This window comes from Astyanax mexicanus, chromosome 4 (assembly GCF_023375975.1).
Source record: "Astyanax mexicanus isolate ESR-SI-001 chromosome 4, AstMex3_surface, whole genome shotgun sequence".
Lineage (NCBI taxonomy): Eukaryota > Metazoa > Chordata > Actinopteri > Characiformes > Acestrorhamphidae > Astyanax > Astyanax mexicanus.
In genome coordinates, this window is record NC_064411.1 from 4,022,560 (window position 1) to 4,040,481 (window position 17,922).

Here is a 17,922-nt window from a genome sequence, read left to right on the forward strand (position 1 = left end):
TAACATTAGCTAGCTTGGTTAAAAAGCACTGGGAACATTGGCTAGCTAGATAACATTAGATACTGGTTAAAAAGCACTGGGCACATTGGCTAGCTAAATAAAATTAGATACTTGGTTAAAAAAGCACTGGGCACATTGGCTAGCTGGGTAACATTAGATACTTGGTTATAAAAGCACTGGGAACATTGGCTAGCTAGATAACGTTAGATACTTGGGTTAAAAAAAGCACTGGGAACATTGGCTAGCTAGATAACGTTAGATACTTGGGTTAAAAAAAAGCACTGGGAACATTGGCTAGCTAGATAACGTTAGATACTTGGGTTAAAAAAAAGCACTGGGCACATTTGCTAGCTAGATAACATTAGATACTTGTGTAGGACCCTTTAAAATATCCTGTGTATTTATATTATTTTCTTTGTTTTTCATTGTAAGTGTAAACGAACTCCATTTCCCATGTGCCTTTTCTGTTTCGCGGGTTTTTCCTGCTAGTTTCCTGTTCAGCTCAGCCAATCATACGAATGAAAAGCTCGACAGACATTTTTCTATCCAATCCGCGCCGAGTAGGGGCGGGGCTAAGAGGGAGAGTGTGAGTGTCTGTGGGTGTGTGTTGGAGGAGAAGGAGAGAGAAAGTGAGGAGAGAAGTTGTGTTTAGACTCTCCGGAGCGCTTTTATTTACTTGTTATCCGCTCTATAACACAGTTACAGTGCTATTGTACTGTATAGTGCTCTAAACCGCAGCGTTCAGTTCAGTTTTACTGCGGAACCTCTGAAGAGGCAGTTCAGCCGGACTGTGGAGTAAAGGCGATTCTCCGCGGACTGAGAGCTGCTGCTGCTGAGTTTCCTCGCTTGTCTGCAGCAGCTCGGCCGGACCTCGCGTGTGAGTTGAACACGGAGGGTGTTCTGATCTTCCCGGCGCTCGTGCACTGCGTCGTCTCCCGCTGTGAGTGCTGGGGACTGCTGCGCTCCTACCGGGAGCACCGGGAACCGCGAGTCTGTTGCCATGGCTACTGAGGACGCCACCTCCGTGAGCTCTATGTGAACCGTGAGTAACGAGTCAACTGACTCGGTTGACTCATTCGATTCACTTTCGCTGACTGAGTGGAGTTATAAGTGCACCAACGTACCGGCACAACAAAAAGCGCTTGAACTGTTTATCTGGGTGTTTTACCTCTTATTGGAGGTGTGTTTTCTCAGTTGAGTGTTTCATACTAATTGTTTAAACCAAGAATTGTTTTATTTATTTTGTTTTAATTTATTTTTATTAACCAGAGTTTCACCAAATATATAAATAAAAAGGTAAATAAAATGAGATTAACTACTTACATAAATGCATTAAACATTGAAAGGGGTCAAATTGACCCCAAACATAATAGGAGGATTAAGTGACTCAATCAACCAGGGGTGTTTGTTTTATTTCCACGCAGAACCTGATATAATCTGGCCCAAATAGTCTTAACATCAGTAACTTCTTCCTTTAACGTGTACAAAAATTCTGTCTAAATTGGCTACTATTTTGTAGTAAAATGAGAATGCTTGCTGGACGCATTTGAACAAGTTTTTACCATCCTATTAACAAATAAACTCAAACAAATGCTTTGTATTTTATAATTATTAGTTTAAATTTTTGATTTGCATATGAATTTTCAAACGCTTTTACAAGTGTGAAGTACCCTTCTATACAGAAATCAGGATGGTCCATTGTGATCTCAGATAGTGATTTTACAGGGAGGAGCTGTGAATGACCTCAATTTATGGAAAGCTTTCAGAATACATAAATCGTAAGACTTTAGACAAGGTGAGCAACAAACAAGATCTGCTGCAGTACGATCTCCTTTTCAAGAACCTGCAGTACATCAAGAAGGTGAATGCAAAGAAAATGTAATCATAATATTTTAAATTAAATTTAGATTTTAAAAAAGTGTCTACTGGAATCAATGTCACAATTGGTACTCAAACAACGGCACCAACCTTTACATAGTAATTAGTAAGTGCTATTTGTTGGGATAGTTTGAAGTGATTCTAACAATGAAATTTTTCTGATAAACTTGTGCACATTTGTATTTCTTCTATCTCTGAGTGTCACTTTGACTGTAGCCATCTTACCTAAATTGAAATGTAAGTGCAAACAAGTTGGGGCATCATTTGAAGTTTACCATCAACAGTGAGGACCAAGTCCATCTGGTACAACTTTAGCATTTATTACATAAACAGTGTTAAAAAGGTTGTATCAATTTGGTGTAAATTTCTGAACAGTGTTAACTTGCATGGTCAAAATGGGTTGTCAAAATGGTCCTATTGATCAATTAAGTGAAAGCTCATCTTATTCAGTTCATTTTCAGTCATTAAAGTTTATTATTCAATTTTAAATTAAATATGAACTACATGGAACGAAAGGAACAAAAAAAATTTGCGCAGGTCTTCTGGGAGGCTACCACAAGAAAATCTGGACACTGTATTATGTATTATGTAACTGTAACACTACAGCATTAATAATCAGCATCTTACATGCTGATAACTGATGGTGATTATTTAATAGCTCATGAGTGCTCGTTTCCCTCTGCTCCGCTCCTAAACTGCAGCTTAAGTGGTTAAAGTTAAATTTACCTAAAATAATACAAATATATCTCCTTTCCTAATATAAAACTTTAATCTCAAAGCGAACTGTTTTATTTTTTTAAGAGTGGCCCTAAAACGCTGTGGTACATGTGCAAACGTACTTAAATATTCTGATTGGGGATGTAATCGGGTACAGGTGTTTACAAGGCTGTTGTTCTTCTTTGTATTGGATTATTTAAAGGATTATCCACCTCATCTGATTGGATAGAAATTATATTTGAAATGGCCTCAATCGGTTAGTGCATTATAAGGCTGCATGTAAACAAACCCAATAGTTCTGACCTTTGAGTAAAATTTTATAAGTGCTATTTGTTGGGGTAGTTTGAAGTGACTCAAGCAACAGTCTCATATTTCTACACTGAACCGGATATAAAGTGGCAAAAGTATTCTCCAACATCAGTAAGTTCTTCCTTTAATATGTACAAAACATTCTTTCAGAATTGGCTAATATTTTGTAGTAGAATGAGAATGCTTGCTGGACTTTTTTTGTAAAAGTTTTTACCAACCCATTAACAAATAAACTCTTAAACAAATACTTTTTTTTTAAACAATTAATTAGTTTGAAACTGACATTTGCATATGAGTTTTCAAACGTTTTACAAGTGTGAAGTACCCTGCTATACAGAAATTAGGATGGTCCATTACGATGTTCAGGACTTCAGGAGTGCATATCACTGTTAGTCTGAAGCTAATGTGGGGGGAAATAATGTTATCAGGGGTTGTAAAAAAATCAGTGTTTTTTTATAAATTGGTGTGAAGGACAAAGCTTTGGACATCATTGTCACGTGATCAATCTAGAATGAATCATCAGCAGAGTGATTTGAACCAATGTGTGTCAGGTTTTTTTTGGCACACGCCTCAAAGCTTCAGATTAAAGCAGGGGTGTCAAACTCATTTTTGCCGAGGGCCACATTGGCATAATGGCTGTCCTCTGAGGGCAAGATGTAACTTATAAATAGGGTTGCAGCGGTAACCGGTTTCACGGTATACCGTGGTATTAAAATGCACGGTTATCATACCGTGTGTGTTTGCTTATTACCGGTAAAACGCAAGCCAGCGGAGAAACTCACCTGCGCATGCGCAACTCTGCTCCGCTTCAGCTACTCAGCACACAGCGGTGAGAACGGCAGAAAGTGCTAGACTAGAGCTTCATTAACAATTATTATTGTTAATGAAAACGAACCAAATAACGAAAACTGAAAGTGAAACTTAACTAACTTATTTATAAGCGCTGTTTTCACTCCCGCAGTTCTACAGCGGGAGGTGTTGTGCTGATTCTGTCCGCGAAGCGGGAGTCGGATTGAGCAGGGAGTCGGATTCGGCACAACAGCGGCAGCGCGGCAGCACCTCGCGGCCCGCGGTGTTAGTTGTAAGCGCTCGCGCTAGCCGCAAAATACGACAGAAAACACTGAGAAACTGCAGAATTATGTATTGGACTAAAATGAGCACGAGGAGATAAAAGAGAACCTTTACCTGTGAGTAGCTCACATCAGAACACGCAAATCTCTCTCTCTCTCTCTCTCTCTCTCTCTCTGTGTCTCTCTTTCTCGCACGTGAACTTCTCCGCACTGTGTTTAGCTGTTCTTAAAAATCATTTTAATTAAATAATAGTTCTATGCTTCTATGTTAGTGTTAATTAACATAATTCTGATCATATTTCGCTCATTCAAACAGCCTGAAAACAGACTTGTAATCTTGTAATCAACAAGCTTGTAATCAATGTGGCCGTAAAGTCACAGCTAAAGGAGGAAATACATCAAACCTGTTCTCCCATCTTCGAAAACACCACCCCGCTGTGCAGCGCAAAGTATGTGTTCAGTTTATAATTTTAATCTGAACATAAATAAAAACCGCTTTGTAGTCGTGCACAACCCATGCGGTAAGCGCCCGCAAAAGCGCTGAGTTATCCGAAATTTGGGCACGCAGGTACAGGCGTGAAGTGCGTGCTACGATGGATTCACGTGTCCGTGTAAAGGTCCTGGCCGGACTGGATGTGAAAGACGCCATTCATTTACATGCGTTAATTTTCAAATTCTGACGTGCCTGTTTTTCATATGTTGAAGGTTTTAAGGTGTGAAAGCCTTAAAATAGAAATCTCTATTGTGAGGATCATGTCAGAAATAAATCCCCTCTTTCTGCAGTATCTGGTTATATACCAACTTTTTTATATATATATACACTCTTAATGCCCTTAAGAGTAGTGGAAAAACATGGTTTCCTTCACCTGATGGTGTAGTTTCTACAATAAATAGTTAATTGAACAAAAAACCTTTGTTGTAATTTCTTTAAGGGTCAGTTTAATAATATATGTAACAAACTGTGATACCGTGATAACCGTGATACCGCGGTATTTTCCGAGACGGTTATCATACCGTGAAAATCTCATACCGTTGCAACCCTACTTATAAATATAAGAAAATGTAACCAGATGTAATATAAAATGAATGTAATTACTCCTTAATGTTAAATAACTCTCAATATATTATTTATTCAATCAAATATTACAGTTGCATGGAAAAAATGTTTGCTTGTTGCTCTATGAACATAAATCCTTTTAATTTGTCATGTTATGAAATCCAAAAACTCCATCAATCAAGAACCAAACTATTCAAGTGAATAGAAATGACATAAAATACAAGTTATATTAACTTTGATTAAAACGTTTGATACTGAAATAAGGCTTAATAAATATAAAATAAAAAATTTAGCATTTCCTCAGATTTAGCAGTTCCTCATCCAACCACTAGTCGGAGCTGCAGCAGCACAAGCCCGCAGTCTTTACTTAGTCAGAGCTACAGCCCAGCCACGGGCTACAGGGCTCAGCTGAGCCAGTCTGATTTAGGCAGTTCTCTTCAGTTAAGTGACCTGCTTTTATGTTAATATTAAATGGTATTTTCTTTCTGTTTTTTCCAGAAATGAACATATTCTCCTGAAATTCATCACCAACAACCAGGATAGACAAAGAGCAATGTTAACCTGCTGAAAGAGGTGAAGCAAAAGCCGTCCAGAAGAATCTTCAGAACACACAGAAACAGTTTGATACATTTAACAGACAAATGAAGACAAGTCCCAACATGGAGAAACATCAGCACTCTGCCAAGAGTTTTACTAAACAGAGTAATCTCAAAAACCACCAGCGCATTCACACAGGAGATAAACCGTATCACTGCTCAGACTGTGGGAAGAGTTTTACTAGACAGAGTAGTCTCAAAGTACACCAGCGCATTCACACAGGAGAGAAACCGTATCAATGCTCAGACTGTGGGAGGAGTTTTACTAAACAGAATACTCTCAAAAAACACCAGCGCATTCACACAGGAGAGAAACCGTATCACTGCTCAGATTGTGGGAGGAGTTTCACTCAACAGAGTAGTCTCAAAAACCACCAGCGCATTCACACAGGAGAGAAACCGTATTACTGCTCAGACTGTGGGAGGAGTTTTAATAAACAGAGTAATCTCAAAAAACACCAGCGCATTCACACAGGAGAGAAACCGTATTACTGCTCAGACTGTTGGAGGAGTTTTTCTGAACAGGGTAATCTCAAAAAACACCAGCGCATTCACACAGGAAAGAAACCGTATTACTGCTCAGAGTGTGGGAGAAGTTTTACTCAACAGAGTAATCTCAAAATACATCAGCGCATTCACACAGGAGAGAAACCGTATTACTGCTCAGACTGTGGGAAAAATTTTAGTCAAAAGAGTGTTCTTCAAAATCATCAGCGCATTCACACAGGAGAGAAACCGTATTACTGCTCAGACTGTAGGAAGAGTTTTACTACACAGAGTGATCTCAAAAAACACCAGCGCATTCACACAGGATAGAAATCTATCCCAAATCTGTTTCAATTAAAAGTGCGAATCCTAAACCTTTCAGAACACCTTATCCTACACAAATGTTTAACTTTATCCCTTGGGACACGTTCTACCAGAAAACTGAATTTAACAATGGGTTTTACAGGTTCTGCAAAATGAATCTTATCCAGGGATGATGTTTATTGAATTCCATGTTATGTTTACTTGTATGTTAGATGTTCCAGGACATTCTTTGTGTGACACAGCTCAGTGCTTAGGGTAGTTACTGTAGGAGTTCAGTTCTGAAGAAGGGAAAAAACTTAGGGTGTACTCACACTAGGCCCGGTTTGGTTGAATCGTGCCGGAGCACGGTTCGGCCCCCTCCCCACTCCCCCGCAGGCCTGCACTCACACTGCGCTAAACGATCCGTGCCCGAGCACGCTTTCGTCAACAGGTGACTTTTGTTTTGAAGAACAGTATGCGCGCGCAAAACAATGGAGTTCAGGATTGTACTGTTGTTTTTGTTTCTCTGGAGTCGTTTTGGGCGTGCAAATACGCAACTGAACCAGAGATTCATTGATTGGGAAACACAACGATTTACTGCTAATCGTGCTGCACGTGTAAGAAGGTTTTTACACAAGCAGCAGACGTCCAGGGAGAAATTTGCAGCTTTACTCGCGGACTGCAATTCACGTTCATCAGTAAGGTAAGAGACGTACTTGCTATATACATAAATAGTGACCAAAGGAGCGAAACATAAAACTCAAGTAATAATAAAATGTGTTTGTTGTTTAGGACTTGTAGATAGTAGTCCTAATTTATTATGGGTAACACTAACCATTATGGTGCTCTTTAGAACCCTTTTCAAAAATATTACATGCAGAATTGTGTATAAAACGTCCTCCGTTTACAGTAGCGTCGCATCACTGACGTCATCTTGATCCGTGCCCGGGCACGGTTTGCGCTCACACTGCATCTGTACCGTGCCCGGGTCCAAGTGAACCGTGCTCGGGCCCACCTCTCCAAGCGGGCCCGGGCACGGTTCAGCGTACCGTGCCCGGGCACGGTTCGGAGCGATCACACTAGCCAAACGAACCGTGCTTTGGGAGGTAACCGTGCCCGGGCACGGTTCGGATTGCCTAGTGTGAGTACACCCTTACTCTGTAAAATTTAGATGTCATAGTTGTTAGGAGTAGAGAAGGATTATTAGCTTGCAACTAAATGTTTAGGACCAAATCTTCAGAGCTTATGATTTGAATGCTTTTAATTTATTTTCAAGTATATGCAGATTTGATTATTTCTATTAATTTCTAGTATCTCTGTTTTCACTCTGTGGAAGCCGTCCTCAGTTCCCCAAGCTAAGCATAGCTTATCTTAATGCTATTTACTGCTAGACCCATCTGTATGAAAGAAGAAGTGAAAACACCACCTGAGGAACTCCAGAGAGAGTGCTCTCAAAAGTGAGACCCAGATCCACAAAGAGACGACACTGTGCTGGGTACTGCTGTGTGGACCGGAGGAGCATCCAGACCCCGCAGAGAGGCCAACAACATCCTTTACAGAGGTTAAATAAAACGCTCAAGCTGTAGTTCCCATACTGAAATCAACCCACTCCAGGTTTGTGTAGCGCAGTAAGGTTGCAGGCTCATTCACTCCCTCTGCTGGTGTTCTCATTTGTCTATGGTTCAGTCGTTCTGATTAAAAATCTGTTACCATAGAGGGACATTTGGTTGTTGTATTACTCAAGTTTTATACTCTCTTATGTTTTCCTTATTGAATATTGTATGTTGCTGAAGGTTTTTTAATCTTCAAATTTATTAAGAATATCCTAATCATTTAGTTTCTTAATTGTTTTTATCATCTACAAACTATTATCTTGGTATTGCTTCACCTCTATATTTACTTATCTGTGTGTTTTAATAAACGTCTTTTAGATTGCAGATCTGCAATCTCATTGTGTTTTCTCAACATATGTTTGACATGAAACCTATAGGCCTGAGATTGTCTTCTGTTATTACTTGTTAAATACCCAAAGGCGCCCAGCAAAGAAATCCAGTGTGAAATTGGAGTGAAACATAAAAGTCAACGTAAGATTGAAATTCAGAAATATATATATTTTTAATGGTTCAGGCTTAAAAGGGTTAAATATACAATTACTTCCAAAGGTAGAGTAGCATGTGTTTAACTTGTATTCATATGTTTATAAAATTCTTTATTTTGAGTGCTTGTGGGTTGTGTTGTTTTGTTTTTTGAAGAGCATAGTCATTCATCAACTACACTTAATTACCAAATTCTACATTTGAGTTATTGACCATTGTTATTGGTAGCTAGTGTAGGTAAATGTCCAAAGTGTTTCCTGTTTTACCGACCAGTATTATTGGTAGCTAGTCTAATTCAATATCCAAACACAGCATTTGCTATTTTACTGACCAAATGTATAATCAAAGCATTTCATGTTTTACTGACTATTATTATTGGTAGCTAACCTAGATAAATGTACAAATGTAGCATTTGCTGTTTTAATGACTATTATTATTGTTCACTAGCTTGCTAAATGTTCAAATACGCAATTTGCTGATTTACTGAACATTATTATTTGTAGCTAGCCTAACTAAAAGTCCAAACAACAGTATTTCCTGTTTTACTGACTATTATAATTGGTAGCTAGCTTAGCTAAATATCCAAATACAGCATTTGCTCTTTTACTGACCAATGTGTTTCAGTTCTAGTAAAAGTGTTTCTTGCATATTTTTTTCTTAAATGTAATTTGTGTTCTCTTTCAACCATTCATTCAGTATCTTAGTATGGGATACGCCCCTCTCGCGTATTCCTCATGTAGCCCGGCTAAAAAATGTTCTAGTTCTAAAATAGATAAACTAATAAATACAGTAATAAATAGTCTTATAAATGCATAGTGATAGTTTAAACGAGTATTAAACAGGTTCAAAATAGTGATTGTGTTTGTGTAAATAGTTTAAAAAGAAAAGAAAAGCAGTACAGAGTACATATTTCATTTTTTCTTGTGTTTTTGCAAGAAGGTCACTTAAAAGTGATTAAGGGAGCTACTGAGGGAGAAGTGTACAGGTGAGGGTGGAGTAGAGGATTGGAACGGGCCCGCCCACAGGACGAGAGAGAACAGCGGAGATGCGGGAGTAGCAGCGCGGGAGAGGCGAGGAGGAAAAAGTTCCTCACAGGCTGAACTAAATTCACTAATAATCAGTATTAATTAAACTAACCGGTAATTTTAAGGACACTGAAGTCCATACTGAGAGTGTGCTGGTGGATAAAGCTGGGATAATCTCTCTATAAGTAAAGTTCTGTTAGCACTGTTAGCTTAGCCAGCTCAGCTAGCTGTGTTTAGCCTCGTGTATTAGCTGCTCTGCGCTAGCCGTGAACTCTCCGCTGCAGCGCCGCTCCGACAGACTGTTCCCCGGACTGACTCGCGCTCTCTCCGCCTCCACTGAACACCAGGACTATGGAATCAGATTTGTGCCAAAATTATCAAACAAAACTTTTTAAATCGTAAATCAAAAACGAGAATATATATGAGAATAAAACACAATGAAGCAAAAAAATGTCATCTCAAAAGTAAAACTTAGTATCTGTAAGAAAGTAAACCTTACTGAAGCAAAAAAATTCATCTCAAAAGAAAAAAATTATTACTTGCAAAACAATTATTTGCTTACGGGTCTCTCGGATTGTATCTCGTTGATCAGGTTTTTGCTCTCAGATTCAGTTTTGCAGTTACGCTTCCAGCTCTCTCCTTTGCGCTGCCTGACTTTTTGTTTGCGATTCTGGCACAAACGTTTCGCGTGGGCGGGGTTTTCTAGGGGCTGCTCTGTGCTCCGGAAGTTGTTCTGTAAAACGGGCGCGCAATTTTCAGTGTGGGGGACGCTCTGACCGGCGGCGGCAGCAGCGGCGGAGGCGGACATCAGAGCACAACAGATCGATAAAAACGTGTAAGTATTGGCTTTATACTGTTCTCTGTGCTGTACTGGCATTTTTCTGTTAAGTCTGAAGTAAATAGGAGCTCGGCTACATATGTTTTTGTTTGAACTTATCTACAGCCGGATACCTGCATTGTTAACACGATTGCTAAAGCTAGCTAACTTACTGACCTTACCGGGGAGTTAGTTAAGCTGCCGGGGAGAGAGCTGAGGTTAGGGGAGAGCTAGCTAACTTTAGCAGTGGGCTAGCTAACATGCTAACATACAATAGCGGCGAGCTAGCTACCTGGAAGGTCTAAATCAGGGGTCTCAAACCCCTGCTCTAAACGCTGCTCTAAACTGCTGCTGTTAGCTGCTTGGGCTGAAAGATGAACTGTAGAGAGCTGTATTATCCGGTTAGTGGGGTTATTTTATTTCATACACAGAAGAACTTACAAATTTTAAAAACGCTCCAGACTGGCTCAGCTGAGCCCTGTAGCCCGTGGCTGGGCTGCAGCTCTGACTAAGCAAAGACTGCGGGCTTGTGCTGCTGCTGCAGCTCCGACTAGTGGTTGGATGAGGAACTGCTAAATCTGAGGAAATGCTAAATCTGTCACAGCTCACAATTTTTGATTTTATATTTATTAAGCCTTATTTCAGTATCGAACGTTTTGATCAAAGTTAATATAACTTGTACTTGATGTAATTTCTATTCACTTGACTAGTTTGGTTCTTGATTGATGGAGTTTTTGGATTTCATAACATGACAAATTAAAAGGATTTATGTTAATAGAGCAACAAGCAACCATTTTTCCCATGCAACTGTAATATTTGATTGAATAAATAGTATATTGAGAGTTATTTAACATTAAGGAGTAATTACATTCATTTTATATTACATCTGGTTACATTTTCTTATATTTATAAGTTACATCTGGCCCTCAGAGGACAGCCAATATGCCAATGTGGCCCTTGGCAAAAATGAGTTTGAGACCCCTGGTCTAAATAAATAATATTATAATATTATATATATCATATTATAATATAATAATATTATTATATATAATATTATAATTAATAAATAATTTTAGTCTGCATTTTGCAACTGCGGTTCTGGAACGGTTCAGTTGGAGAATCTGTACACTTATAGTTTTGTTTTTGTGGGTTTTTTTTATTATCAGGCACCACTTTTAAAGATGTAAGGTTAGCCAAATCAGATAATGATGAATGGACATTGAAAATAATTTATAGAGAATATAATATTATCAATAATAATAATAATAATAATAATAATATTATTAATATTATTATAATTATTAGTAGTAGTATTATCAGTAGTAGTAGTAGTAGTAGTAGTAACAGCAGCAGCAGTGGTGTTAGTGGTAGGATTGGTATTATAAACATCGTCACTACAATTTAATTTATCATTTCTCTTTTTTTCCATATGTCCAGGAAGCAGTAAATGAGCGTACACAAATTACATTTTATGTTGAATCTGTTCTGCATCACAATGGCACAAAAATAAATTGAAACTAAATTATTTTCTTTAATAGAAATGATGACTACATGTTGGGGTCTTAAATTATATTTATTGAGGTCTTAAAAAGCATTAAATTTGACTTTTAAAATGCTACAAGATCCCTGTGGAGGCTGAGCGAGATGTTGCTTAATGCGTTGCATTAACATCTTAACTGCTATCATCTTCTCTCTATAGAACAACTGGGAGATCTGAGTAGGACCAGAGACTACCATGCAGTCCCAGGTATGTCTGTTATAAAAAATTAACTCCGTTAACACTCATGAATTCACTGTGTAATACTTGAATGGTGTTCTTTGCGGCATTGGTTTGTCCAATATACTAAATTTCAATTGCAGTTGGTTAGCTACTTAGACAATGCAAAGTTGGATAATGGTGCCAAAAAAAGTTCTTGATAAGTTTTTGTTATAGACTGTTGTCATGGCTCATTTTAACTGAAGTATAATCTGTGATCGAACTAGCGTTTTAGGACAATTTAATGAAAGGTGTTCAGTTGTGAATATACTTTAAGGTTATGGTGTTCTGACTGGCTAAATGTGTACTTGCAGGAACATGTACTTGATGAAATCTTGCAAAGGGTTCAAAGAAGATTCTCCTTGCTTCTTAGAAATGAAACGCTTGATTTGGATTACCTCAAGACTGTTGCTCAGCAGGAACTTTCCTTGGCAACAGTGGCATCACATCACCTGAACGTTCCAGCAGAACTCATAAACAGTCTACAGGAGTTGATCAACATCCTTAGTTTTCCTGTTGATGCTACTGATGAAGTATCAGTAGTAAATGAGTTAGATGTTTTTACTGCCACTGTGGGCAAGCTGGGACGGCCACGCCTAGAAATTGATAGTGGGGATCTTCAAAGCCTCCTTTCCACTGAACTTCCTTTAGAATATTTAGGCAGGATGTATGGTGTTTCACGAAGAACATTAAACAGGCGGATGAAAGAACATGGCCTCTCTGTTCGTGGATACTATTCAAAAATGTCTGATGATGAACTTGATCATGTTGTGAGATCAATAAAATCAAGAATGCCCCATGCTGGGTATAGACTGGTGAAAGGTGAGCTATTGGCTAGAGGACATCGTGTACAGTGGCATAGGGTGAAGGCTACAATGCACCGTGTGGACGGAGCAGGAGTTTTAGCCAGGATGATACAACTTGGATTTGTAGCCCGCAGAAGCTACTGTGTTCCTGCACCTTTGTCTTTGGTTCATGTAGACACCAACCATAAATTAATCAGGTGGGAATTTCTTTTTATGGTCTCTTCTTTCTTTTATGTGATCTTTATGGCCTGTGTGAACAATCTTTATTTTTTTGTGGACCAGTCACGCTAAAAGTACTTTCGTCTCTTTAGATTCAATATTGTAATATTTGGTGGGATTGATGGTTTCTCAAGAAAGGTATGTCAAATATGTATAATGAGAGAATCCTAAAAGATTGTGTTACAATGGTGAGAGTGGATGATCTAGAATTCCCCCAACCCTTTTTTTTTTTTTTTTTTTTTTACTTAGATCCTATATCTTGATGCTGCTGCCAACAACAAAGCCTCAACCGCATTCTCCTTCTTCTTGGATGGTGTCTGCAAACATGGATGGCCCTCAAGGTAGGATGCACTGCAAACATCCCATTATTCTTTGTTCAATTGGACAGCCTATTTCTGTATTTAAACATCTGGATCTGAAATTCTGAAATATGAAGATAATCTAAGTTATATGTATAAATGTATAGAAATTAAATTTCTTTTAAAATGCATTTTTTCTTTAAATCTTCTTCATCCAACACAGATAAATACATGACTGCTTACTTTTATTATTATTATAATTTTTTTTTTTTTTTTTTTTTTTTTAGAGTACGTGGTGACCAGGGGGTGGAAAATGTTGACATTGCTCGTTGCATGTTCTCTGTCAGGGGAACTGGACGTGGTAGCTTCATTGCTGGTAAAAGTGTCCACAATCAAAGGTAAAAAGCATCTTTGTCTGTTATATAGCAGACCCTGACGTGTATTTGCATTAAAATGTTGCATGCTTGGACATGTGATTGTATATACTAAATGTATTTTAATTAATGCTTATAATTAGGATTGAGAGGCTGTGGCGTGATGTGTGGTCAGCTGTCACCTGTAACTACTATGATGTGCTTCACACAATGGAAGACGAGCAATTGATTGACCTGTCTGATGAAATGCACCTTTTTTGTGTGCATTACGTGTTTCTCCCACGGTTGAAGTCTGACCTGAAGTGCTTCCTGGGTAGCTGGAACAAGCACCCTATCAGAACCGAAGGAAACTTGTCTCCAGAGCAGCTGTGGTGTATTGGTATGCTCCAAACACCAGTGGATGAGCCAGATGTAGAGGTACACTTGACTCACATTCTCTTTCCTAAATGTTTTATTTATATATTAGTCTAGATGGACAGAGGGGTTTACGAGCACATAGTGGATTTTTTTTTCGCCACCTGTTTTTTCTTAATCTTTGAAGTGTCTATTTTAAGATTCTGACAGGTAACAGGATGACATATTGTCCCATGACATTTATTTTTAACCCTTTAATGCATCTATGCCAATTCTGAAATGGAAAAAAAAATATGAAGAAATTGGCATAGCTCCTTGAGTTAACAACATATACAGACAAATGAGCACACTTTTCCATACAATTCTGGGCCAAGGAATTTAATGGAATGGTTATTTTTATGTTTTTTACACATTTTGACTTAATTCTGGGACAAAAACATAAAAAATTAGCAAAAAATGTTAATTTGCCTGTATGTTTTCACATTATACTAAAAGCCTGTGCGTTAAATAAAAACAACTTGGGATTTTTCTTAATCCATTAAGTGTCTACTTTAAGATTCTGACAGGTAACAGGACAAAAAAATGTCCTGTGGGGCTTATTTTTAACCCTTTACTACATCTATCCCAATTTCGAACCTGAAAAAATAATGAAGAAATTGGCATAGCTCCTTGAGTTAAAAACCTATACAGACAAATGAGCACACTTTTCCATACAATTCTGGGCCAAGGAATTCAATAGAATGGTTATTTTTTTGACACATTTTGACTGTTCTGGGACAAAAAGTTAAAATAAAATAGCAGAAAATGTTAAGGTCGCCTGTAAGTTTTCACATTATACATTATATTCACATTATGAAAAGTCCTTAGATCCTGACAGGTGCCAGGATGAAAAGTGTAATTAGCTGCAGAACTAATTGATGATGAAATCCAACAATGTACTAAATATAAAGTACTAGTGTAGTGGGGTACTAATCATTTTAATCCTCATTATCACCACTGAAGAGATCATCAAGGTCTATCTTTTCAATCTCTGTCCCTTCCTCCTGATCACCTGTCCCCTCTCCAATCAATTCTGTCTCTTCTACTCCTGCAAAAATGTCAACAAGAGAAGGAGGGAAGACTGGCAAGACCGGCTCCAACACCACTTCTTCCATTGTCTTCTCCCAACCCATGCCCTAATCGTAAGGGTTTGGCCTTTCAGATTTCGGCTGATCTGTCCTTTTTTTTTTTAGCAGTAGTTTAGCACCCTGTAGTTTACTCTGTCTACTTTGAAACTTGCATCCAGGGCTCTGTTAACACCCACCATCTTATGCAGCATCTTAGTTCTCACAGCATCAATGGAGGTCAGTTGATGTATGGACATACATAACATTATCTCCTGTTGGAGCTCATTGCTGACCTGCCACAATGTACCAAGCTGGCTTAGGGCATGGGTTGGGAGAAGACAATGGAAGAGGGGTGTTGGAGCCGGTCTGGTCAGTTTGCCCCATCTTCCCTCCTTCTCTTGTTGACATTTTTGCAGGAGCAGAAGAGACAGAATTGATTGGAGAGGGGACAGATGATCAGGAGGAAGGGACAGAGATTGAAAAGATAGACCTTGATGATCTCTTCAGTGGTGATAATGAGGATTAAAGTGATTAGTACCCCACTACACTAGTACTTTATATTTAGTACATTGTTGGAATTTATCATCAATTAGTTCTGCAGCTAATTACACTTCATCCTGGCACCTGTCAGGATCTAAGGACTTTTCATAATGTGAATATAATGTGAAAACTTACAGGCTACCTTAACATTTTCTGTTATTTTATTTTGACTTTTTGTCCCAGAATTGAGTCAAAATGTGTCAAAAACTTAAAAATAACAATTCTATTGAATTCCTTGACCCAGAATTGTATGGAAAAGTGTGCTCATTTGTCTGTATAGGTTTTTAACTGAAGGAGCTATGCCAATTTCTTCATCCTTTTATAGGTTTGGATTTGAGATAGGTGTAGTAAAGGGTTAAAAATAAGCCCCACATGACAATTTTTTGCCCTGTTACCTGTCATAATCTTAAAGTAGACACTTTAAGGATTAAGAAAAATCTCAAGATGTTTTTATTTAGTGCACAGGATTTTAGTATAATGTGAAAACATACAGGCAAAATTTATTTATTCTGTTATTTATATTTTGTTGTATCAGAATTGAGACAAAATGTGTCAAACTTAAAAATAACCATTTTATGGAATTCCTTAGTCCATAATTGTATGGAAAAGTGTGCTCATTTGTCTGTATAGGTTGTTAACTCAAGGAGCTATGCCAATTTCTTCATAATTTTTTCAGGTTCGAAATTGGGATAGATGTAGTAAAGGGTTAAAAATAAGCCCCACAGGACATTTTTTGTCCTGTTACCTGTCATAATCTCAAAGTAGACACTTCTTGGGAGTTTTCTTAATCCATGATGTTTTTATTTAACGCACAGGCTTTTAGTATAATGTGAAAACATACAAGCAAATTAACATTTTTTGCTATTTTTTTATGTTTTTGTCCCAGAATTAAGTCAAAATGTGTAAAAAAACATAAAAATAACCATTCCATTAAATTCCTTGGCCCAGAATTGTATGGAAAAGTGTGCTCATTTGTCTGTATATGTTGTTAACTCAAGGAGCTATGCCAATTTCTTTCTTCAGAATTGGCATAGATGCATTAAAGGGTTAAAAATAAATGTCATGGGACAATATTTCATCCTGTTACCTGTCAGAATCTTAAAATAGACACTTCAAAGATTAAGAAAAAACAGGTGGGGAAAAAAAAATCCACTATGTGCTCGTAAACCCCTCTGTCCATCTAGACTATATCTATATATAGGTCTTTGTGTAACTGTCAAATACAGTTCATTGTTATATATGTGAACAAACACAAAGGAAAATATCACAATTATCAAATATTTTGTTCATGTACATGAATTGTACAAGAAATGTATTTTATTATTGTGAAGTTTTGCTGCAAGTTGTCTTCAAAAGGAACAAGGGGAGATACTGTACATTTTATTTTAACTTTTAGTTGCACATTTAATTTGTATTTAGAAAAAATGTCTAAGCTTCATGAAGTTGCAGTAGCATAATATTTAACTTAACATGAATTCATTAGCAGAGGATTTCCAATAGAAAATGGTGGGAAAAGTATCAAATTATAATGTGGGTTGATTCTGGCTCCCATCTTTGGTTTGTCTGACCAGTATTAGTTTAAGTTACCAATTCTATCTTTTAGCCAATGGAGAATCCTGTGGAGTCCTGCACCGACGCTGAAGTGGATGGTGGAGTGGTGGTGTCCGAGATCCCTTGCCCACTGTCAGACCAGAAACATGCTGTCCTTCAGGGATTAATAAATCCATTGACCTCAACCTTGTCTCATAAGGAGCTCTATATTCAGACTCTTAATCTGGTACAATTACTTTTATAAGACACAAGGAGAGCAACAAACATGACAGAGTGGTGCTTGAAAGTTTGTGTAAATGTTATTTGTATAGACATTAAAGAATCTGTTCTGCTTGACATGTTTAGCTGCAAGCGTGTGATGAAAGTTTGCAAATGATTGAAACCAATCAGCTTGAATTTTTAGTTATGCCCTTGAACTTGTAAAAATGCTAAAAGAAATGGCAAAAGTAATAAATATACTTCTTTTTATTTGAGTGGAAGTAAGATGTTCATTAATAATGTATTACAAAACACTAACAGCTTGAAAAAGTTTACATTTAAGTAAACACAACATCTGTAGACAC

At 37.7% G+C, this 17,922-nt stretch overlaps 3 protein-coding genes across 6 annotated transcripts in view; 2 read left to right on the top strand and 1 right to left on the bottom strand.

The window, feature by feature from the left end:
* Positions 1-17,922, bottom strand: part of LOC125801395 (zinc finger protein 239-like) — a 250,068-nt gene that overhangs the window by 129,787 nt on the left and 102,359 nt on the right. The gene's annotated exons all lie outside the window — the stretch shown is intronic.
* Positions 544-8,608, top strand: LOC111189182 (zinc finger protein 239-like). The gene is made up of 2 exons (XM_022662896.2): positions 544-1,042; positions 5,530-8,608. The coding sequence occupies exon 2, from the start codon at positions 5,673-5,675 to the stop codon at positions 6,441-6,443; it is 771 nt and encodes a 256-aa protein (XP_022518617.2). The 5' UTR covers positions 544-1,042; positions 5,530-5,672; the 3' UTR covers positions 6,444-8,608.
* Positions 11,694-17,827, top strand: LOC125801189 (uncharacterized). Its single transcript, XM_049477502.1, has 7 exons — positions 11,694-12,101; positions 12,425-13,113; positions 13,228-13,273; positions 13,385-13,476; positions 13,722-13,832; positions 13,952-14,225; positions 17,412-17,827. The coding sequence occupies exons 1-7, from the start codon at positions 12,090-12,092 to the stop codon at positions 17,601-17,603; spliced, it is 1,416 nt and encodes a 471-aa protein (XP_049333459.1). The 5' UTR covers positions 11,694-12,089; the 3' UTR covers positions 17,604-17,827.

Coding starts and splice junctions, on each gene's coding strand:
- LOC111189182 (XM_022662896.2), top strand. CDS start 5,673: ATGAAGACAAGTCCCAACATGGAGAAACATCAGCACTCTGCCAAGAGT.
- LOC125801189 (XM_049477502.1), top strand. Junction 13,477..13,721: donor AAACATGGATGGCCCTCAAG/GTAGGATGCACT, acceptor TTTTTTTTTTAG/AGTACGTGGTGACCAGGGGG. Junction 13,833..13,951: donor AAAAGTGTCCACAATCAAAG/GTAAAAAGCATC, acceptor GCTTATAATTAG/GATTGAGAGGCTGTGGCGTG.